Source organism: Microtus pennsylvanicus, chromosome X, assembly GCF_037038515.1.
Source record: "Microtus pennsylvanicus isolate mMicPen1 chromosome X, mMicPen1.hap1, whole genome shotgun sequence".
NCBI lineage: Eukaryota > Metazoa > Chordata > Mammalia > Rodentia > Cricetidae > Microtus > Microtus pennsylvanicus.
Genome location: NC_134601.1, coordinates 113,270,070 through 113,294,415, shown reverse-complemented (window position 1 = coordinate 113,294,415; position 24,346 = coordinate 113,270,070). Strand labels below are relative to the sequence as shown.

At 39.6% G+C, this 24,346-nt stretch overlaps 1 protein-coding gene, 1 long non-coding RNA gene and 1 other non-coding gene across 4 annotated transcripts in view; 2 read left to right on the top strand and 1 right to left on the bottom strand.

Annotated features, from left to right (window-relative positions):
• Window positions 1-14,135, top strand: part of Mbtps2 (membrane bound transcription factor peptidase, site 2) — a 48,640-nt gene extending 34,505 nt beyond the window's left edge. Inside the window, exons 8-12 of one of the 2 annotated variants that reach the window (XM_075956786.1) lie at window positions 5,187-5,281; window positions 5,645-5,840; window positions 8,143-8,218; window positions 10,367-10,585; window positions 10,875-14,135. In XM_075956786.1, coding sequence (XP_075812901.1) covers window positions 5,187-5,281; window positions 5,645-5,840; window positions 8,143-8,218; window positions 10,367-10,585; window positions 10,875-10,911 — 623 coding nt within the window. In that variant the 3' untranslated portion in view covers window positions 10,912-14,135. Of the gene's footprint in view, window positions 1-5,186; window positions 5,282-5,644; window positions 5,841-8,142; window positions 8,219-10,366; window positions 10,718-10,874 lie in introns of those variants that run through there. The other variant, XM_075956787.1, reaches the window with a different exon arrangement.
• Window positions 14,136-14,607: 472 nt separating this feature from the next.
• Window positions 14,608-16,917, top strand: LOC142841438 (uncharacterized). Its single transcript, XR_012909055.1, has 3 exons — window positions 14,608-14,695; window positions 14,835-14,945; window positions 16,124-16,917. It is a non-coding gene; the product is annotated as an uncharacterized LOC142841438 (long non-coding RNA).
• Window positions 16,918-20,338: 3,421 nt separating this feature from the next.
• LOC142841939 (U6 spliceosomal RNA) lies at window positions 20,339-20,445 on the bottom strand. Its single transcript, XR_012909164.1, has one exon. It is a non-coding gene; the product is annotated as a U6 spliceosomal RNA (small nuclear RNA).
• Between the last annotated feature and the right edge of the window lie 3,901 nt (window positions 20,446-24,346).

Genomic DNA, 24,346 nt, shown 5'->3' with positions numbered 1-24,346 from the left:
CTCTCAATATAACATAATGTTTCAAGTACCAGTCCCTTCCATTACTAACCCTGAGACCATATCTATTGATTTATTTTTTTCCAATTGTTTTAAAGCAAGCTATTAAAATAAATAGGCTCAAGCTAATAGATATTCTTCTTGGTATATTGGGTATTTGTTTCTTGTATTATATACTATTGAACCTATAATTTCTTTTATAATATTATATTTGATTTCTAGAACTCAAAACACTATTGTTTGGGCTGGAACAAGTGATAGAAGATTTGTTTTTGTTTTTTTGGTTTTTTGGTTTTTTTTCTTTTTGTTTTTGTTTTTTGAGACAGGGTTTCTCTGTAGCCTGTCCTGGAACTAGCTCTTGTAGAACAGGCTGGCCTCCAACTCACAGAGATCCACCTGCCTCTGCTGGGATTAAAGGTAGCTATTTATTATGTATACAGTGTTCTGCCTGCATGTATGCCTGCAGGCCAGAAGAGGGCACCAGATCCCATTACAGATGGTTGTGAGCCACCATGTGGTTGCTGGGAATTAAACTCAGGACCTCTGGAAGAGCAGGCAATGCTCTTAACCTCTGTGCCATCTCTCTAGCCCCAATAGAAGATTTGTATAACGTGTGCAATGACCTGAGTTCTATCTCTAGTACCACAGAAAAAAAGTAATCGTAAAAATGTGTAAAATCAGCTGGATGTGGTGGTGAGTGCCAGCACTCAGGAGGCAGAGGCAGGTGGATCTCAAAGAAAAGAAAAGAATCCCTTTTTTTCTTACTAAAATATAACTAAACAAAAGCAGTTATAGAAGTCATGTGTGGGTGCTAACATGTCCAAACCTATCTGGGGTAGTGTTTTTCAGTGTGTTTTGTATAGCAGAAGTCCAGGGAAGTTGTCTTGACTTCCAAAAAGAGCTGGGAAGTAGGTTTTGTTGGCCTGTGCAACAGGTGGGAAGGTAGAAGCAAGTTTCTTCCGGGAACCTACTAAACTTAGTTAACTCAGAAAAGGTCACCTCCCAAATTCTTTCCAGATTTAATTTTTCATATATTCATGAGCCTTTTATATTTTTTTTCTGAGTGATTATATTTTTATTGTTCTATACTGAGGAGAAATAATACAATCACTACTGTTTCTGATTTCAGGCTCCTTATTATGACCTTTAACAGCAAGTGTAGTTATCTACAAATTCTTTCAAGCTGTACAAGATATTATTATTTTGTTTTTGTTTTTTTATTATTATTATTTTAATTTTGTAGTAAGATCTAATGATTCTCTGAATTTCCTCTGTGTCTGTGGTTATGTCCCCCCTTTTCATTTCTGATCTTATTTATTTGCGTGTTCTCTCTCTGCCGTTTGATTAGTTTGGATAGGGGTTTGTCGATCTTGTTGATTTTCTCCAAGAACCAGCTTTTTGTTTCATTGATTCTTTGGACTGTTTTCTGCGTTTCTCTTTTGTTGATTTCTGCCCTCAGTTTGATTATTTCCAGTCTCCTACTCCTCCTAGGCGTGTCTGCTTCTTTTTTTTTCTAGAGCTTTCAGGTGTGATGTTAAGTCCCCAACGTATGCTTTCTCCGTTTTCTTTAAGTGGGCACTTAGTGCTATGAGCTTTCCTCTTAGCACTGCTTTCATAGTGTCCCATAGGTTTGAGTATGTTGTCCCTTTCTTTTCATTAAATTCAAGGAAGACTTTAATTTCTTTCTTGATTTCTTCCTTGACCCAGGTGTGGTTCAGTAGTTGACTGTTCAGTTTCCATGAGTTTGTCGGCTTTCTGGGGGTAGCATTGTTGTTGCCTTCTAACTTTAATCCGTGGTGATCTGATAAGACACAGGTGGACACTGATATTTTTTTGTATCTGTGGAGGTTTCCTTTGTTTCCGAGTATGTGGTCAATTTTCGAGAAGGTTCCATGAGCTGCAGAGAAGAAGGTATATTCTTTCCTATTTGGGTAGAGTGTTCTATAGATGTCTGTTACGTCCATTTGCTTCATTACCTCCAATAATTCTCTTAATTCTCTATTAGGTTTCTGTCTGATTGACCTGTCCATTGGAAAGAGAGGTGTATTGAAATCTCCTACTACTAGTGTGTGTGGTTTGATGTCTGCCTTGAGTTTTAGTAATATTTCTTTTACATAAGTGGGTGCTTTTATATTAGGGGCATAGATATTCAGGATTGAAACGTCATCCTGATGAATTGTTCCTGTTATGAGTATAAAGCGTCCATCTCGATCTCTTCTGATTGATTTTAGTTTGAAGTCAGTTTTGTTAGAAATTAATATGGCCACACCTGCTTTTTTCTTAGGACCATTTGCTTGAAAGACCTTTTCCCAACCCTTTACTCTGAGTAGATGCCTGTCTTTGTGGTTGAGATGTGTTTCTTGCAAATAGCAGAATGTTGGATCCTGTTTTCATATCCAGTCTCTTAATCTGTGCTTTTTTATAGGTGAATTGAGACCATTAATATTAAGTGATATTAATGACCAGTGGTTGTTTACTCCAGTTATTCTTATTGTTTTTGGTAGTAGAGTTTGTGTGTCTCCCTTCTTTGAGTTGTGCTAGTGAAGGGTCGCTAGATGCCTGAGTTATTGTAGGCAGTGTTGGCAATGTTGGATTCCTTGGGTTGCAATTTTCTTTCTATTACTTTCTGTAGGGCTGGATTTGTGGCTACGTATTGTTTAAATTTGTTCTTATCCTGGAATGTCTTGTTTTCTCTATTGATAGTGAACAATAGCTTGGCTGGGTATAGTAGTTTGGGTTTGCATCCATGGTCTCTTAGTTTCTGCAGTACCTCTATCTAGGACCTTCTGGCTTTCATGGTTTCCATAGAGAAGTCAGGTGTAAGTCTGATCAGTTTACCTTTATAAGTTACTTGGCCTTTTTTCCTTTGCAGCTCTTAATATTCTTTCTTTAATCTGTATATTTGTGTTTTGATTATTATATGGCAAGGGGATGTTTTTCTTTTTCCAGTCTGTTTGGTGTTCTGTATGCTTCTTGAATATTCAAAGGAATATCTTTCTTTATGTTGGGAAAATTTTCTTCCATAATTTTGTTAAAAATATTTTCTGGGCCTTTGAGCTGTGACTCTTCTCCTCCTTCTATTCCTATTATTCTTAGGTTTGGTCTTTTTATTGTGTCCCATATTTCCTGAATGTTTTGTGATGAGAATTTGTTGGCTTTGCTGTTTTCTTTGATCAGTGCGTTTATTTTCTCTATGGTGTCCTCAGAATCTGAGGTTCTTTCTTCTATCTCTTGTATTCTATTGATTATGTTTGTTTCTGTAGGCTCTGCTCGTTGACCTAGATTTTCCATATCCAGCTGGTCCTTAGTTTGTGTTTTCTTCCTTGCTTCCATTTCAGTTTTCAATTCTTGAACTGTTTCCATTACCTGTTTGATCATTTTTTCTTGGTTTCCCAGGGTATCATGTACGTATTTACTCATTTCTTCAAACTTTTTGTTATACTTCTCATCCATTTCTATAAGGGCGTTTTTTACATGTTGTTTAAGGGACTCTATTGCTTTCATAAAGTCAATTTTTTCCACTTCTTCTATGTTAGGGTGTTCAAGTCCTTCTGTTGTAAGATCATTGGGTTCTGGTGTTTTCATGTTGTTTTTCAGATTATTGGGTGAATTTTTGCCTTGGCGCCTGCCCATCTCCTCCTATCAATGCTGTCTAATTGGTCTTTTAAAACCGGATCAGGGGCTGGAGAGATGGCTCAGTGGTTAAGAGCATTGCCTGCTCTTCCAAAGGTCCTGAGTTCAATTCCCAGCAACCACATGGTGGCTCACAACCATCTGTATGAGGTCTGGTGCCCTCTTCTGGCCTGCAGGCGTACATGTAGACAGAATATTATATACATAATAAATAAATAAATAAATAAATAAATAAATAAATAAATAAATATTTTAAAAAAAAACCGGATCAGGTTTCTCTGCTGGCCAGGGGCTCCTCTTACAAAATGCCCTCGCTCTGTTTCCTGGCTCCTGCTGGGGGCCAAGATCCCTCTCACCCCTCAGAAGGGTCTTCAGGAACAGGACCAGGCTCCCCGTTCGCCAGGGACCTCGCCAACCAAAGGCCTACCTCTTTGATTTAATTGTAGTGGGGCGATCTGCTCTCGGTGTTGCGCCGGTCCCTGCCTCCTGCGTCTGCGCCGCGCAGGTCCCTGCGGCCTAAATCGTCTGCGGCTGCGCCAGTCCCAGCCGCCTGTGGCCTGCGTCGTCTGCCCTCATGAGCCTTTTAGTATTAAAATTTTTCTTTATTTCTAGATTTATTGTGTGCATGTTTGGGGGGGGGGTTACAATTGTATGGAAGTCAGAGAACAACTTTATGAAGTTGTTTCTCCCCTTCTACCTTTCTGTGGGTTCTAGAGATGGAACTCGGGTCATCAGGCTTACATAGTTGAGTGACAAACACTTTTTCTCACTAAGCTATTTTATCAGCCCCTTCCCTATTTTTTAATACTTGGGTTTTTCTTTCTTTTTTTTTAATATTTATTTATTTATTTATTATGTATACAATATTCTGTCTGTATGCCTGAAGGCCAGAAGAGGGCGTCAGACCTCTTTACAGATGGTTGTGAGCCACCATGTGGTTGCTGGGAATTGAACTCAGGACCTTTGGAAGAGCAGGCAATGCTCTTAACCACTGAGCCATCTCTCCAGCCCTGGGTTTTTCTTTTTTAACATTCTAGTGTTATTATGCCTTCTAAGTTTCTTCAGTTTATCACAAAACTCCTTGTTTTTGAAAGGTCATGTGTTTATTGAAACTGAGTCACTTGTTTTCTCAAATTTTACAGTCTGGTCTTTTTCAAATTTAGAGGCTTGATTCAGGATTCTTTCCTCTCCCTCTCCTCCCTTTTTTCTGTCTGCTGGTGTCTCTGCCTCCAGCTCTCCTTCCTTCCCTCCCTTTAAAGTATTTTATAGGTAATGCTTGGTGCTTTTATTTGATATTGGTAGATGTCCAGATGTCTGGTATTCTCTTGTTCACTAATATTAAGAAATTTTTTAGTGACCAATCTGATTCTTTAAGGTTGAAACATTTGTTACAGTCCCTTACTCCCCACAGTCCCTTTTCCAAGCGGGCTGGCCTTGAACTCACAGAAGTCTGCCTGCCTCTGCCTCCTGAGTCTTTTATGTCTTTAAAAAGCAGTATGTTAAACAAATATACTTCTATGTAAATAGATTCTAATAAGGACTGTGTTTCTTTTTAGCATACAAACGACTAGATGGTTCTACTGAATGCTGTAACAATCACAGCCTCACAGATGTGTGTTTTTCCTACAGAAATAACTTTAATAAGCGTTTGGTAAGTTGTTCCAAAGGCAGTTCTACTTGTCTGATATAATTACTAAAATGAATAGATAAAGCTAAAACAAAAGTTATAAAGCTTTCTCTTTTTATTCTATTTACTTTGTGTCATTTAATTAAGACCTCTGTGTTTCAGATATGACATTTTATCTGAGAATCTAAAAATCTATATTGGTATGATATCCATATAGCAAAAATGGAATATTGAAATTTAATTTATAGTAGTTGTACAATGATAGCATTCCTTTTATTTGAAAGCAATTTCTAACCTGCTGGGTGACAAGAAAAACATGAAGGAATGCAACCTAGATTTTTCTTGTTAATAAATAATTTCTAATATTGATTAATATTGTATTTTTAGCATACATGTCTACCTGCCCGGAAAGCAGTTGAAGCTACTCAAGTTTGTAGAAGCAATAAAGATTGCAAAACTAGCTCAAGTTCAAGCTTCTGTATAGTACCATCTTTGGAAACTCACACTCGATTAATAAAAGTAAAACACCCACCTCAAATTGATATGCTGTATGTAGGACACCCACTGCATCTTCATTACACAGGTGGGTATTATATATATTCTCAGTTGCAAAAACTTGATACAAATCCTTGTGTTGATTCCATTTATTATAAATTTGATCACTTATCTATCAAAATTTTATTAACTTGTTCTTAAGCATTAAGTGGAGTTAAAATAGAAGAAAAAAGAATTAACCTATAGAGAATGACACTCTTTGCTTCCTGATGCTTTTTGCCCAAGTCAGATAGATAATCTCTGATGTTTTCTGAGTTCATAAAATGTATCCAAATTCTCCAAAATGGTGGCAAGAGCTGCATGCTCTTGAGATTACCAAAATACATAAAAGTGCATGACACATAAATGCTTTTGTCTTTTGAGGCAAGGTCTCATGTAGCCAAGACTGGCCTCAAACTCCCTATGGAACTGAGGACAAAGTTGACCTCCTGATCTTTGTGTTTTTCACTTTCTGAGTGCTGGGGTTATAGTGGGTATATCACCACATCCTGTTTTATGTGGCCCTGGGCATAAAACTCAGGACTTCATACATGCTAGGCAAGCACTCTACTACCTATGCTTTATCCCCCGTCCAACATGAACATCCCTTGTAGAAGGAGCTGCAGGCAGGCCTGCTTTTCATCCTGCCTAGCTCCTGCACAGCTAGCTTAGCCCCGGAAATAACAAAACACAAACTGTATTCATTTAAACACTGCCTGGCCCATTATATCAAGCCTCTTCTTGGCTAACTCTCATATCTTGCTTAACCCATTTCTAATAATCTGTGTAGCACCACGAGGTGGTGTCTTACTGGGAAAGATTCAGCATGTCTGACCTGGTGGCTGGCTCCATCGCATCTGACCTCACTTCCCTTCTTCCCAGCATTCTGTTCTGTCTACTCCACCCACCTATGTTCTGACCTATCAGGCCAAGCAGTTTATTTATTAATTAACCAATGAAAGCAACAGATAGACATATGACCTTTCCACATCAATCCCTTGCCCTTGACAACCACTAATATACTTTGTTTCTATAAATGTGCCTGTTCTATACATTTCATATAAATTGAATATTTTACAGCTGGCTTATTTCATGTAGCATAGTGTTCTCAATGTTCATCCTTGATTGACCATATTTCCTTTATCTATTTATCAGTAGATGAATATTTGCATTTTATGCTATTCTTTAAAAGGCTTTTTTGTGTTCATTGTTTTTACTTTTAGTCAGAGACTTACTATGTAGCCTTGGCTGGCCTGAAACTTGCTACATACACCAGGCACACCTTAAACTCATAGAGATATGCCTGCCACTGCCTCCTAAATGCTGGTAGTAAAGGCAAGCACCATCATGCACAATACTGCTTCATAGTTTTTGTTCTTTTTATTTTTCAAGAGAGGGTTTCTCTCTATAGCCCTAGGTATCCTGGAACTCACTTTGTAGACCAGTCTGACCTCAGACTCAGAGATCTGCCTGCCTCTGCCTCCTGAGTGCTGGGACGGAAGGTGCGCGCCACCCCATGTAGCTTGCCTTAGAGTTGTATAGTAGGAGACAACCTGTCTCGGTTTTCTTGTTTACTGGTTTGATGTTAAGTGACTTCAGGCAGCTATTCTCAATAAATGAAGACATGGTTCTAGTTGGGGTTAATTTTGAAATGTGGACTGTGAGTTTTGCCTAATGACTGGATACATTTTAGACCAAAACATGGTTATGGAATCTACAACATACAGGAACTTTAAAGATCCCCTCATGTTAATCTTTATGTTAGCAATAAAAAAGCAATTATTTTAAATAGCATAATAGTTGGAACAAGTGTAATTTTTAGAATACTCCTCTTTGAAAGGATAAGAATGCTTTTGATATAACTTACATTTTCAAGTCACACTCTATATTTGGTAGTCATAATTGGTATGTAGTCTGATTTATCTTAGCTGTAACCTCAAAACATAAGTATGCATTGGGACATGAGCTTTTAAATTCCACTATATTTAGTAGATGTTTATTAGCTGATTTCTCTTCCTCCTTCCCTCCTTCTTTTTTTCCTTTCTTTCTTTTATTTGTTTGTTTTGTTCTGAGACAGGATCTTACTGTATAGCCCTGGCTGGCCTGGAACTTGCTTTATAGACCAGGCTGGACTCACAAAGATCCTCCTGCCTCTACTTCCCAAGTAATGGAATTAAATGTCTGGCCCTGATTCCTTATATATGAGGTATATAGCTTGCTTGCACATGTGTAGGAAAGTTTTGCTTATCCATGTTAATAGACTAGTGCAGGTTTTGACCATATGGTAAATTTATAGTGTTGTTGCTTATCTGATATGGATAATATTTATTATTCCTTTTTTTCATTTTTAGTGAGCATCACAAGTTTTATCCCACGTTTCAACTTTCTAAGCATAGATCTGCCAGTGATTGTGGAGACATTTGTCAAGTATCCTTTCGGGTTTGAAAAGTACATTAAAAGTGTGTTATTTGTAGCTTCATCGTTTTTACCTTGAATAAAGCATTACAAATATAGGCCTTATTATTTAATTGCTTACAGCCAAAAAAAAAAGAGAGAGACTTTAAAGATGAAAGATATTGGGGGCTGGAGAGATGGCTCAGAGGTTAAGAGCAGTGACTGCTCTTCCAGAGGTCCTGAGTTCAATTCCCAGCAACCACATGGTGGCTCACAGCCATCTGTAATAAGATCTGGTGCCCTCTTCTGGCTAGCAAGCATACAGACAAAACACTGTATACAAATAAATAAATAAATAAAATCTTTAAAAAAAAAAAAAAGAAAGATATTAGCCAGGCAGTGGTGGCGCACGCCTTTAATCCCAGCACTTGGGAGGCAGAGGCAGGCGGATATCTGTGAGTTCGAGGCCACCCTGGTCTACAAGAGCTAGTTCCAGGACAGGCTCCAAAGCTACAGAGAAACCCTGTCTCGAAAAACCAAACAAACAAACAAACAAAACTGAAAGAGATTAGGTTTTACCGTGTAGCATGTGAGGGGAAAGTCAGTGGAGAAAACTCATCGGGTATGGAGAAAGGTTAATATACAGAGAGGAGGATTGTGGGAAGAACAGCAGGCAGGCATTTCAACAGCTTGAATCCCAGAAAGGCAGTGCCTGAAGCATGCAGAGCGCAGATTCTCCTCAGAGGAGTTTTTTGTTGCCACTTTTGTTTTCCTCAGAGTTCCAAAGAACTTTCTCCACCAAGACGCCTCTGGTATGTCTGTGCGCCATGTTCATGCAGTGTCCATGGAGGCCAGAGGAGGGCATGAGAAACGAGTTGAATATGGTTGTGAACTGCCTTGTGGGTACTGGGAATCGAACCCATGTCCTATGCAAGAGCAACTACTGCACTGCTGAGCCATGTCTCTAGCCCCACAAAAGCGTATATTTTTACAGAAAACATAATGGGAATGTGTAGAGATGCCTATAAGAAGGTGCAGAAAGGTGCAGCTTGATTAATTTACAAGAAGTTTGTAAAGGATGAGGCTTCAGTTACTCGTGAGATGAGGTGATGAATTCTGAATTCTCCCCAGCTTGAACTTTTTTTTTTGAGACATGGTCTTACAGTGTAGCCCTGACCTGACTTGCTCTTTAGACCAACCTGGCCTCCACCTCACAAAGATCCACCTGCATCAGCCTCTACCTCCTGAGTGCTGGGATTAAAGGCATATAGCAACACCATCCTGCCAGACTTGCGTTTATTAATAAATTCCAGATAGTGGTAGCACATGCCTTTAATCCATCAGCACTCGGGAGGCAGAGGCAGGTGGATCTCTGTGAATTTGTTGCCAGCCTGGTCTACTGAGCGAGTTCCAGGACACCCAGAGCTGTTACGTAGAGAAACCCTGTCTAGGAAAAAAAAAGTAGTTTTGAGGGCTGGAGAGATAGCTCAGCAGTTAAGAGCACTGATTGCTATCCCAGAAGACTCAGGGTTCTATTTCGAGCACCCACATAGTAGTTCACAATGACAACTCCAATTCCAGGGGATCCACACACCTGTTCTGACCCCATGGCCATCAGTATGCATGTGCATACATACATTTACACAAATACACATATATACACATAAAATAAATTTTTTAAGTAATTTGGGGACTGGTGTGTTGGTGCATACTTGTAATCCTAACACTTAGGAGGCTGAGACAAGAACATGACCAGTCTGTGCAGCAAGACCCAGTCTCAAGATTAAAAAAAGTAAGAATATGGGGGCTGGCATTATAGTTCAGTAGTAGAACATTGCCTAGTGTGCACTAAGCCCTAAGATTATTGGCAGTTTTTTCCTTTATTCCTTAGTGCTACATTTCTTTCCCTTTGTTGTAACATTGAAGGATTATAAAAGTTTAATCTTTTTAGGAATCCATTTTAGATTTGTTAGTTTGCCTTTATTTTTCTATTCAAAGTTTTTGAACTTCAAAGTACTATTAACTTATTTGTCTTAAAGGCTAGAGCTATGGAAAAGAGTGTTACACTTACAGGAGAGAAGTCTACTGTAATCTCATCTCCCTGTCCATTGTCTTCTGACTTCTCAAAAGATGGTTTCCATTTGGACTTGGCAGCTAGCTCCTTAACTCATCTTTACCCAGGTATCTGATTTCTCTTTCTGGAGCTCTGGCTATTGTTAATGCAGTGCCCTGCTTTGCCTTAGATGGTCAATGGATTTTAAACTCTTTCCTGGATGCTACCCTTACCTCAGTGATTGGAGACAATGACGTTAAGGATCTCATAGGATTTTTCATCTTGCTTGGTGGCAGTGTACTTTTAGCTGCCAACGTGACCCTGGGACTCTGGATGGTCACAGCACGGTAATATTTGCTCTCTTCCAACAGAATGTCTGGAGTACAGCTAAGTGGGAGTATCTGTTGCCATTGAAATTCTTACTGGGTATGAAATGTAAAGTGTTTCCTCAAAACATCTTGACCAACACCTTTGAGCTCCAATATCTAGAGAATCCAAACTCTGTAGTAAAAAAGGAGTGGAAGAAATGAAAAAGCGTAATTCCTGGCTACATTCTAGTTTTAAAGATTGAATATGCAAATTTTGAATGTTTGTGGAACAATTTGTTCTTTTTTTTTTTTTGGTTTTTCGAGACAGGGTTTCTCTGTGGCTTTGGAGCCTGTCCTGGAACTAGCTCTTCGGTGGTGGCGCACGCCTTTAATCCCAGCACTTGGGAGGCAGAGTCAGGTGGATCTCTGTGGAACAATTTGTAAACAAGTGAAAATTCATTCATGTGATACCATTTTGTGTGACTATATAGCATTTTGGAATAGTAAAAGGGAAAGCAGAATCTGGTGGTAAAATTGTATATGTGTGTGGTACCAGAGTTTGAAATAGGGCCTCACTTATGCTACTTATGCTAAGCAAGCTTTCTATCACTAAGCTATATATCCTGCCCCAGGAAAATTTTATTGAAAAGTGCCATTAAAATGATGTAGGGGTGCACACCTTTAATCCCAGCACTTGACTTTATGTGTTTGGGAGGCTAGGCAAAAAGGATCATGAATTCAAGGTCATCCATCTTTAGCTACATAGTGGGTTCCAGGTCAGCATTGGCAATATAGCAAGACCCTTCCTCAAACACACACACAGGCACACACACACACACACACACACACACACACACACACACTTATCATTAAAGATTTAGGAATGGGCTCAGCGGTTAAGAGCATTGTCTGCTCTTCCAAAGAGCATTCCCTGCAACCACATGGTGGCTCACAACCATCTGTAATGAGATCCGGTGCCCTCTTCTGGCCTTCAGGCATACACACAGAAAGAATATTGTATACATAATAAATAAATATTAAAAAGTATGAATTTTTAAAAAAAGATTTAGGGACACTAGATTTTGGTTAAATGGAAGACTGAGCAAGTGTTCTTGGTTTTATTGTGCTTGTCTTTATGTTGTTTGTAAAGTATTTTAAAGTTTAATGGTGTATTATTCTATACTCTGAATACCAAGGTCTGATTATAATTAAAGCAGTAAAATCCTATGAAAGTATCTGCTAACATGGAAGCAAAAACTCTGTACAAGTGATAGCAAGTAAATGGACAAAGTCGAAAGTAGCTAAGGCCTGTGATGAGATAAGATAGTTTTGTGGCACAAGTATTGCCTTTTTCATTTCTCCACGCTTGTTCTATAAAGTATGCTGCAGGAAGAATCTCCCACAGCAGCATTTGAGCTCAGGCAGTTAGACATGAATTTGAGATCTAAGCTGAGGCCTCTAACAGATCACAACAAAGCAGACATTGCAGCAAGTCTAGTATCCACTTTATAGAGTTTTACAGCTTGGAACTCTTCTGGGGTAGGCCTTTTCCTTTATGCTGCAATAGCATTCACCCCTGAGCCGTACTCTGTCCTCACCAGCGTCTAGTATGTTTCTCTCTGTTGGGGGATTAAACACCCGATCTTTGTTTTCTGTCTCCCCCAAGCTACCTCTGTGAGTACACAAAGACTTTGTGGGATAGTGAGAATGACCGCACAAACACTGATTTTCCAGAGTCTAGTAACACACTCTTGAGCCCTGAAGAACCTCAATCGGTCTTGTGGGTAGCAGTGGAACCCTGGGAAATTCAGAGTCAGCTGGCCAGTGTGAAACTGTTAGTCGTAGGGATATATGCACATATTTTTTTTTCTTTCATGAAAAATATACATTGGATGAAACACACACACACATTAGAAGTAATGAAAGGCAATGCTCCATTCACTAATAGCCAGATATATACCTCCTTCCTGAAGTAAGGTACTTCATGTGGTTATCTTTTTCAGAACATTAGTTATCTTAAGCGCCTAAGACTTTTAAATTAATTTTTAGAAATCTTTTACATGTTATTACAAATTTGTCTTCCTTATTTAATAGAAATCATACACTTGAATATCATTTTGAGATATGATTAATGTTAGGCTGTTCATTGCTAACAATACTAAAGGCATATGCATTTACTAATTTTTAGTTTTTATCTCAGAAAATATGGTATTTATTGTCGTCTAAGGTCACTCAGGACCAAAATATATTTGCATACTAAAAATGCACAGACCTTTTCAGGTAAAACAGACAATGTCATGAAATACTCATATAAGTAACGTGATCACATGTATTAAATAGTTTACTAATGAAATGTATGTGTTTATATCATTTTTTAATACTGAGGAGAACAATTACTGTTTCCTGTGGTACTTAGAGAACCGAGCTTAGCCTCACACATGCTAGCAACCCTTCTACCACTAAATTACCCTATAGGCCATGAAAATATTTTAATAAGAGGACATTCTATCCACTGACTTCATTTTCTAAGTGAAAGCAACAGCAACAACAAAACAAAACCTCATTTCATATTCGCTGCTGAACACCTCTGTCAGCTACCTGTAGGGTCAGGGTGTGGGACCTTCTCTCCTCCTGGAAGTCCAGAGATTTGTATACAAATGGCTTCATTGATTAAGAAAGGAGATGTTCCATATTGTCTCTTCAGCTTCACTGTGGACTGTTCTACTCTTAGGGCTGTATCATTCATCCTCAGCTTTGTCTTCCTACAGTGCATGAGATATCAGAAGTGCTTAATTTGCTTGAATGGTGATTGGTGTATACTTATGGATAGAAAAGCATGCTTCTATTTAAGTAAGCTGTAAAAAAATTATTGAATATTTACCGTACATATATGTTAACATAACAAAATTTGAAGGTCTTTATGTCCCTGATGTGTTATCATTTTTCTGGGGAAAAATCCATTTTAGTTTCTTTAGAGCAATTAGAAAAATGAATTATATTGGAAAATGAATTATGTTGGTGATTTTGATGAAGTATCTTTGTGTTGTCACTTTGTTCAATAGTAAGACTTTATTCTCAGTCTTCCTATTCTGTATTGTTTACATTTTAAGGCTTTTATTTTAATCAGATGTAATTATAAAGAATATATATTATTTTCAGCATCTCAGTTTGAAGAGACATACAGCTAAACTTGACTTTTTGATAATCTATTCTTAGTCATTGTGTTAACAACAAATTGTAAACGTATGCTTCATAGTGATATGACTCTCTGTCATCATTGTGTCTTTGGTATTTATTGAGCATCCACATACTAGTGGCACACAGATATTTTTCAATAACTTCTGAGTGAGCTGTAATTCATTTTTAGGCTTTAACTTGATGGTATAATAATTGTCAGAATTTGATGTTTAGCAATAAAAGAACACATGTAAACCAGCATTTTTCATTTATCATCTGTCTTGTATTTTTTTAATACTTGATCTTAGCCAAAAGGAGAAGAAGCAATTTACACTTTTTGGTGTACTTTTTTCTATAGAAATGTTCCCCCTTATGTAAAGTATGATCTTGGTTGTTATTAAATTCTTGATTCTAAAAGTGGCCTTCCATTTCAATTTATATAATTTGTATATGGCAGTTACTATAGTCCTCAGAAAGAAATCTTTTAAGTAAGGTGTCCATGTTTATAAGTTTGGAAGTGTTTGCTTTAAGGAAAGAAGACAGCAACATTTCATTACTGGTGTGTGTGTGTGTGTGTCTGTCTGGTATGCACTAATATTATTATATTAATATAATTACAGTATATTATTGCAAAACTGTGCATGTGGAGGGAGGCTGCATGTGCATGTAGAGGAAGACATTGGATGTCCTTCTGTATGACTCTTCACCTTATCCCATGGAGACAAAGTGTCTAAAACTGGAGTTAGGCTTGCAGCCAGCAAGCCCCAGAGAATCTCCTGTCTGCACCCCCAAGGGCCCTTGAGTAACAGTAGTGCATGGCCACACCCAACTTTTAGCATGGGAGTCAGAGTCTGATCTCAGACAGATCCTTTTGCTTGCAGAGAAAGTGCTCTAACCTACAGAGGGCTTACAGCTTTGCCTGGAATCCGCAGAGATCTGCCTGCCTCAGCCTACCATGTGCTGGGATTAAAGGTATGTAGCCCCACATCCAGCAAGTCTACTTACTATCTTTTCTAGTTCCCCCACTTTCAGACCATACTTACAGCATTCCTTTCTTACATTTCAACCACTTCGTTTAATAAATGTAATGGGTTGTAATGTTTCTTTTTAGGTTTTACATATCAGCAGACAGCTACAATGCAGGTAACACTGCAATTTACAGAATGTGTACTTCTCCAGTACAGGCCACCCCCTTTCCATTATGGAAATACATAGCAAAAAGGTTAGTAATCAGAAGTGTGTCTGGAAACTAGAATTGAAGGAAAATTGAATAATGCAATTTAGGGTACAAATTACATTATTTTGAAATTGGGGAAATGTTTTTATACTGAAAATAGAAATACACGCTCATAAGAAATGGGTTAATGAAATAATGATTTATTGAAAAAGGATATTCATAACTAGTAAGCTATGTTTTCAAGTTGACAGTATATTAAGTATTTTCCCATTTTATTAATATTCTAATGTTAGCTGGACGGTGGTGGCGCACGCCTTTTATCCCAGCACTCGGGAGGCAGAGGCAGGCTGATGTCTGTGAGTTCGAGAACAGCCTGGTCTACAAGAGCTAGTTCCAGGACAGCCAGAGCTACACAGAGAAACCCTGTCTCGAAAAACAAATATATATTCTAATGTTATTTCAATGGCTGTATAATACTGCTGTGTTAAGTATGATAAAAACGATACCAGCTCTTTACAATTTTGTACTTTATAAGTATCTTAGATTGGGTTAATATTGCTATGGTGAAACACTATTACCAAAAGCAAGTTGGGGAAGAAAGGGTTTACTTGTCTTACACTTCATTATCACTGTTTGTCTTTGAAAGAAGTCAGGACAAGAACTCAAACAGGGCAGGAACCTGGAGGCAGAAGCTGATGTGGAGGCCATGGAGGGGTTTGCTTACTGGTTTGGTCATTGTGGTTTGCTCAACCTGCTTTCTTGTAGATCCCAGGACCACTAGCCCAAGGGTGGCCCTGCCCATAGTGGGTTGGGCCCTCCTCCATCAATCATTAACTAAACAACTCCCTCAAAGGTTTGCCTACAGCCCTATCTTATGGAGGCATTTTCTTAAAGGAGATTTCATCTTCTCAGATAACTCTACCCTTTGACATAAAGTTAGCCAGCACAATAAGTAAAGGCATTAGGAATATACTTGAAATAGTTGTTTATATCTATGATTATATAAAATTTAGAAACTCAGGAAAATTCTAGATAAAACAATTGGATGTCTTGAAATCTGAACAGTGTTTTATATATACACATTGTTTAGTTGAGTTTTTCTGTTAGGCAGATATGCAAAATAACATCTTTAATTTGCATTTTTGTTTAGAAAAAAATCAACATTTAAAATCTGTTTATCTGTCAGTTTATTTTGTTTAAGCATATCCTTTTCTCGTTTTCAGTTTTGAAGTGTATGTGTGAAGTGGATACACATTCAGTTAAGTATTTGGGAGCTTAGGTGTGTGCAAGTGTACACATGTGCTCATGTGTGTGATAGCCTGGGACTAATGTCAGAAGTCAACCTTATTAATTTCCCTCCTTATTAATTGAGGCAAGCTCTTTTGGTTGAACTCCGAGTTTATCAATAGCTAGTCGACTTCTCAGAGGATCCCCTGTCTCCACCTTCTAAGAGCTGGCGCCAGGCCCACCCAGCAGGTGTCATAACTTCATCCACATGCCGGCTGATTGTGTAATAAGTGCTTTAAGTACTGAGCAATCTCTCCAGGCCTTTTTTTTTTTTACATTTTTTCATGGGAAAGATTACCTTACTGCTTTCCCTCAATTTTGTTTAAGTGTAATGCTTATCTTTATGTTGTTTATTTTACTGTCTGTCACTCTTTGCCTGTGTCTCTTTTACCTTTGTTGATATGTTTTGAATGTCTTCCCCACTCCAAGCTTTGACTAATACTTTTTGTTTTAATAATTTCATGATTTTTTCAAAGACTTGACTCTTAAACCAACATGTGATTGATTTTACTATTGGTGCTATCAGGGATCTGTACAGAAAGTCCTTTCTTATGCCTCTGTGAGACTCATGGTGTCAGGTCTTCTGTTGAGATCCTTCATTTTGTGCTGATCCTTAGAGTTGAGGTTTTTTGTAGGGTGAGAGACAAAAATTGTTTCACTCTTCTACATGTAGTGAGTGATCCAGTACGACCAGCACCATTTATTGAACATGCTCTCTTTTCTCCAGTATATTTTGGCCTTTTTTTGTCAAAAACTAGGTGGCTATCATAGTGTGGTCTTACATGTAGTCCCTCAATTCCATTTCATTAATCAGTGTATCTGATTTCAAGGAAAGGGTGCAAGAACACAGTGGTATAAAGGGTCGAAGTGAAATAATGATATGGGAAGTGTTAACAGGGGTGGCAGCTGAGAAGGCAAGATAGAGAAGTGGATATGGGAGAGATAAGAAATACAAAGGCATTTTGAAGGAGTCATATTGAAATCTACTGTAGAAGCTTCCAAAAACATACGCATATATAAAAACAGTTGAAATGGATACCACTGGCTAACAAAACGTCCAATGCCAGAAATGGGTTACCTCTTTTGGAGTTGTTGGGCATTGAGGTCCCATAGACACCTGCCCCGCAGCTTATACACTGTTGCCAACGCTCTTGATTACACTCCAGAAACTGAAGGTAAGACCCTATTACTGAAGATACTGACTACTTGAGTCATGGAACTTGAGAAACTAAGCTGGTACACAGTGTATATGGGCAGCCAAATTGTACAGAGAGGACACAAAATTGGGTGGATAGAAAAGAGGAGTGGATTGGAGAGGAGGGTGGGAGGGGTAAACATGATCAAGATTTATGAAATGTCCAAAGAATAATTATGAGGAAAATCATTAAAAAAATGAGTACCCTTGCCCATTGAGCTGTCTTGCCAGCCCTAATCTACCAATATTTTATCAGTTTAATTTATAGGCATTCAGAAAAAGTAGGTTTTTTTTTTTGTCCCAGTGAACTGGCATGTTTGAAGCTTACACTCAAATGGATTTCCAGGCAAAGATAATAAAGTCATTCCAACAAAACTTTGAACTTCAATTGAAAGTTTGAAGGGATGCCTTGGTACTTGTCCTGATATTTTTCTTTTTCTTTTTTATTGATTTTTATTGAGCTCCACATTTTTCTCTGCTCTCCTCCATGCCTCTTCCCTCTCCACTTCAACTCTCCCCCAAGATCTCCTGCTCCCAATTTACTCAGGAGATCTTGTCTTTTTCTACTTCCTATGTCGATTAGATCTATGTATGTCTTTCTTAGGGTCCTTATTGTTGTCTAAGTTCTCAGGGATTGTGGTTTGTAGGCTGGTTTTCTTTGCTTTATGTTTAAAAACCACTTAAGACTGAGTACATGTGATAATTGTCTTTCTGTATCTGGTTTACCTCACTCAAAATAATGTTTTCTAGCTCCATCCATTTGGCTGCAAAATTCAAGATGTCATTATTTTTTGTGCTGTGTAGTACTCCATTGTGTAAATGTACCACATTTTCCTTATCCATTCTTCGGTTGAAGGGCATTTAGGTTGTTTCCAGGTTCTGGCTATGACAAACAATGCTGCTATGAACATAGTTGAACACATGTCCTTGTGGCACAATTGAGCATCCTTTGGATATATACCCAAAAGTGGTATTACTGGGTCTTGAGAAAGGTTATTTCCTAATTTTCTGAGAAATCACTACACTGACATCCAAAGGGGTTGTACCAGCTTGCATTCCCACCAGCAATGCAGGAGTGTTCCCTTTACCCCACAACCTCTCCAGCATAAGTTGTCATCAGTGTTTTTGATCTTGGCCATTCTTACAGGTGTAAGATGTTGTTAAGGTGTCAGAGTTGTTTTGATTTGCATTTCTCTGATGACTAAGGATATACCACTGTGTTCTTGCACCCTTTCCTTGAAATCAGATACACTGATTAATGAAATGGAATTGAGGGACTACATGTAAGACCACACTATGATAGCCACCTAGTTTTTTACAAAAAAAGCCAAAATATACTGGAGAAAAGAGAGCATGTTCAATAAATGGTGCTGGTCGTACTGGATCACTCACTACATGTAGAAGAGTGAAACTTAATTTTTGTCTCTCACCCTTCTATTTTGTTGATTTCAGCCCTCAATTTCATTATTTCCTGACGTCTAGTTCTCTTAGGTGAGTTTGCTTCTTTTTGTTCTAAAGTTTTCAAATGTTCTGTTAATTCACTTAGTGTGGGATTTTTCCAGCTTCTTTATGTAGGCATTTAGTGCTATGAACTTTCCTCTTAATATGCTTTCATTGTGTCCCATAAAATTGTGTTTGTTGTGTGGTTATTTTCATTGAATTTTAGGAAGTCTTTAATTTCTCCCTTTATTTCTTCCTTGACCCATTGATGATTCAGGTGAGCATTGTTTAATTTCCATGTGTTTGTGGGTTTTCTGGAATTAGTGTTGCTGTTGACTTCTAGTTTTAAACCATGGTAATCTGATAAGGTACATTGGGTTATTCTAATTATTTTGTATTTGTTGAGGTTTGTTTTGTTACCGAGTATGTGGTCAATTTTTGAGAAGGTTACATGAGGTGCTGAGAAGAAGGTATATTCTTTTCTGTTTGGATGGAATATTCTATAGATGTCTGTTAAATCCATTTGAGTCATAACATCTGTTGCTTCCCTTATTTCTCTGTTCATTTTTTGTCTGACTGACTTGTCCAGTGGTGAGAGGGGAGTGTTGAAGTCTCCCACTCTTAGTGTGTGGGGTTTAATGTATGATTTAAAATTCAGATTTTTTTTTTACATATGAGGGTGTCCTTGTATTTGGGGCATAGATGTTCAGTATTGAGATTTCCTCTTTTTTAAAAAAAATTTTATTTATTTATTAAAGATTTCTACCTCCTCCCCGCCACCGCCTCCCATTTCCCTCCCCCTCCCCCGATCAAGTCCCCCTCCCTCATCAGCCTGAAGAGCAATCAGGGTTCTCTGACCTGTGGGAAGTCCAAGGACCACCCACCTCCATCCAGGTCTAGTAAGGTGAGCATCCAAACTGCCTAGGCTCCCCCAAAGCCAGTTCGTACAGTAGGATCAAAAACCCATTGCCATTGTTCTTGAGTTCTCAGTAGTCCTCATTGTCCACTATGTTCAGCAAGTCCGGTTTTATCCCATGCTTTTTCAGACCCAGGCCAGCTGGCCTTGGTGAGTTCCCGATAGAACATCCCCATGGTCTCAGTGTGTGGGTGCATCCCTCGCAATCCTGAGTTCCTTGCTCGTGCTCTCTCTCCTTCTGCTCCTGATTTGGACCTTGAGATTTCAGTCTGGTGCTCCAATGTGTGTCTCTGTCTCTGTCTCCTTTCATCGCCTGATGAAGGTTAATATTCAGGAGGGTGCCTATGTGTTTTTCTTTGGGTTCACCTTCTTATTTAGCTTTGAGATTTCCTCTTGATGGATTTTTTTTCTGTGACTAATATGAAATGACCTTCTTTGTCTCTTTTGACTGATTTTAGCTTGAAGTCTATTTTGTTAGATATTAGGATAGCTACACCTGCTTGTTTCTTAGGTCCATTTGATTGGTATATTTTTTCCCAACCCTTTTTTCTTTGTAGCTCTTAATATTTTTTCTTTACTCTGTATGTTTAGTGTTTGATTAAAAATATGGAACACTTCATGAATGTGCTTGTCATCTTTGCAGAGGGGCCATGCTAATCTTCTCTGTATCATTCCAATTTTAATATATGTGCTGCCGAAGAGAGCACTCCTTTGCAGCTCTTAATATTTTTTCTTTACTGTGTATGTTTAGTGTTTTGATTATTATGTGGTGAGAGGAGGTTTTTTTTTGGATCCAGTCTATTTGGTGTTCTGTAAGCTTCTTGTATATTCACAGGCATATCTTTCTTTAGGTTGGGAAGGTTTTATTTTGTTAAATATATTTTCTGTGCTTTTGAGTTGAACTTCTTCTCCTTCTATATCTATTATTCTTAGATTTGGCCTTTTCATGGTGTCCCATATTTAGTGGATATTTTGGGTTAGGCTTTTGTTAAATTTAATGTTTTCTTTAACTGATGAGTCTATTTCCTCTATTGTATCTTCAGTATTTGAGTTTCTCTTTTCCATCTCTTGTATTCTTCTGTTCTTGTGGTTCCTAATTGTTTTCTCATGATTTCTGTTTCTATAATTCCCTTGGCTTGTGTTTTCTTTATTGTCTATTTCAGTTTTCAAGTCTTGAATAGTTTCTTTCATATGTTTGCTTTTTTAAAGGGATTTGCTGGTGTCTTCCAATTTTTTCTTTGTCTTTTCCTCCATTTCTTTGAGGGAATATATCATTTCCTCTTTAAGAGTTTTTTTTAAATATTTATTTATTATGGACACACTATTCTGTTTGCATATATACCTGTAGGCCAGAAGTGGACACCAGACCTTATTACAGATGGTTGTGAGCCACCATGTGGTTGCTGGGAATCGAACTCGGGTCCTTTGGAAGAGCACGCAATGCTCTTAACTACTGAGCCATCTCTCCAGCCCCCTCTTTAAGAGTTTTAAACAGTCTCCTGACGTTATTTTTTAGGTCGTTTTCTTCTGCTTCATCTATATTTGTTTGTTCAAGTCTTGCTGTTGTAGGGTCTTTAGGTTTTACTGCTGTTGTGTTGCTCTTTGTGGTGTTGCATGTGTTCTTACCTTTTCTACTCATCTTTTTTTCTTATAGATGTGGTTGGCTCTGAGATTCTGTTAAATAGTCTTCTAGGTGCCAGTGAATCTAAAACTCAGATGGTTGTACCTCATGGTACAGTCAGTGTCACAGTTCTAGTTACCCCGTTGGTTATTCCTGTTCCTGGAGATAGCTCAGTGCTCCTGTGCTTTGCTCTGCTCCCTTGGTGTTTGCTGTCTCGGGCCTACTTTGGCCTAGGTTACCAGCTTTGACCTGTTTCTGTAAATCCTGGTCTGGATGCCCTCCTGCAGAAGTCCCTGGCTTGGATTTGGTCCTACAAAGGTTTCTGGCTCCAGTCTACTGCCTCGAAATTCCCAGGCTCAGGTGCACCCAGAACTGCAGAGGATCTGGCTCAGGCTTACCCCCTCAGAGGTCCCAGACTCACACTTGGCCCCACTGAGGTTTCTGGTTCCTCCCTATTCCCTTTGATGTGCCAGGCCAATGGATGGACCCACAGAGGTCCTGGCTCAGGTCTACTCCCTCTGGGTCCCAGACTCACACCTGGTCCCGCGGAGATCTCTGGTTCCTGCCTACTCCCTCGGAGGTCCCAGATTCACGCCCAGACTGGCAGAGGTCCTGGCTTAGGCCTAGTTCCTCAGGGGTCCTAAAGTCAAGTCCAGACCCACAGGGGTCCTGGCTTCGGTCTACTCCTTTGAAGGTCCCAGATTCACATCCGGACCCTTAGTGGGCTCTGGCTCTGGCTCACTCACTCACTCAGCAGTTACTCCCCTGACCTGTTCTGGTGGAGTTTGCTGTCTCAGGTCTGCTCTGGATCAGGTTGCTGGCTCAATTCTGGTTCGCCAGTGACCTGGACTGGATTGGCTCCTGGCTCCTGCTCCCAGGGAGATTGCTTCCTCAGGCCACTCTGGCCTAGGTAGCTGGTTCAGTCCCACTCCTGTGCAATTTGTTGCTTCAATCTTGTTCCAGCCCAAGGTGGAGATCGTTGCCTCAGGCCTACTTTGGCTTAGGTTATTGGCTTTGACCTGTTTCTGTAAATCCTGGTCTGGATCCCCTCCTGCAGAAGTCCCTGGCTTGGAGTTGGTCCTGCAAAGGTTTCTGGCTCCGATCTCCTGCCTTGGAGTTCCCAGACTCAGGTGTGCCTAGAACCACAGAGGACCTGGCTCAGGCTTACCCCCTCAGAGGTCCCAGACTCACGCTCGGACCCACAGAGGTTTCTGGTTCCTGCCTATTCCCTTTGATGTGCCATGCCAACACCTGGACCCACAGAGGTTCTGGCTAAGGCCTATTCCTTCTGAGGTCCCAGACTCACGGCTGGCCCCTCAGAGGTCTCTGGTTCCTGCCCATTCCCTCGGAGGTCCCAGATTCACACCCAGACTGGCAGAGGTCCTGGCACAGGCCTCGAAATTTTTCTTTAAATATTTTTATACAAAATGATTTTTGACAAAGAGCCAGCTTTGATGGGCACAGTAGCTCACCTGTAATCTTAGCATGGGAGAAGCTGGAGCAGAAGGATCATCTAAAATTCAAGGCCAGCCTAGGCTATAGAGTGAGACCTTGTTCTCAAACACTAAATTATTTTATAAATATTTTCTGAAAAGCTACATTAATGATCATCTCTGCTCTTTTTTTAGATTTGTTTCCAGTATCAGCATTTTCTTTGTTTCTATGTGTGTGGTTATGTATGCACATATGTGTGAAACACATTTCTGTGCATATACAGGGTCCGGAGGATGATACTGACTTTCCTGCTTGATCATTTTCTTCATTTTTCTCTGGGGGGGGGTCTCTCACTGAATCTGGAGCTAGGTTGAAGGCCGGGAAGCTTCAGCAATCCTCAGCTCTCTACCTCAGTCAGCACTGGGGTTACAGGCCAGGCAGCACCTGGCTTTTTATGTGATTGCTACGGTTTTAACTCAGGTTCATGCTTACATGCAAGTGCCTTTGGAATAGGACATACTTCCTATTGAATTGGTTTGTGGTTCTTACTGGATTGACATACAATGTTTAGTTTGGAATTGTTGTTATTAAAATGCTAGCAGGTCCCCGAGCAGTTGTGAGCCTGATGGGGATGGAGCCGCTAGCAGGTCCCCGGTGCAGAATCCTGGTGCAGAACCCCGGAGCATCCTAGCGGCAAGCGGCAGACACAGGGCAGACGGGCAGGAATGCTGCGTTCCCAGGCACGCTGGTGGCCCCACCATGCAGCGAGCGCCGCTGAGCCCGTTCTTAAGGGCAGGGCTGGCCCGCGGTGGGTCCAGGTAGAGCCAAGCGGCTGCAGGTTTCCCAACAGCAGGGGGCCACGCAGTGGCAGATTCCCAACAGCGGCAGGCATGTGTAAGCAGACCCAGAGACACAGAAAATAGCCATAAACATTTATTAAATGAGGGAGGGAGGGAGAGAAAGAGGGGGGGAAGAGAGAAGAGAAAGAGGAAAAGGAAGAGAAAGGCAAAAACCCTTGTGCACCCCAAGAGAACAGAAAGGGAAGAGAGCAAGATGGTGGCAGAAGGTCAGAGGTAGTGGGAGTGGGTGTGGCTAAGGCGGGGACTGAAAGAACAACAGGAATGGTATATAATTCTTCTAAATATTAAAGTATAAAAAGAGGAAAGTGGCGTTGGAAAGATGGCTCAGAGGTTAAGAGCACTGGCTGCTCTTCCAAAGGTGCTGAGTTCAATCCCAGCAACCACATGGTGGCTCACAACCATCTGTAATGAGATCTGGTGCCCTCTTCTGGCGTGCAGACATCCATGCAGACAGAATGCTGTATACATAATAAATAAATAAATCTTTAAAAAAATAAAAAAAAATAAAAAGAGGAAAGTAAAGTGACATATTTTGAGTCCAGATTTTAGTGGTCACCCACTGATGACATTTGAAAATTAAAGACTCTTTGGTTTCTTTTCATTAGCACAGCCACACCTCCACCTCCAGGAAACAGCTTTGTTCACAGAGAAATCTGGCTTAAGAGGGCTGGAGAGATGGCTTAGCGGTTAAGA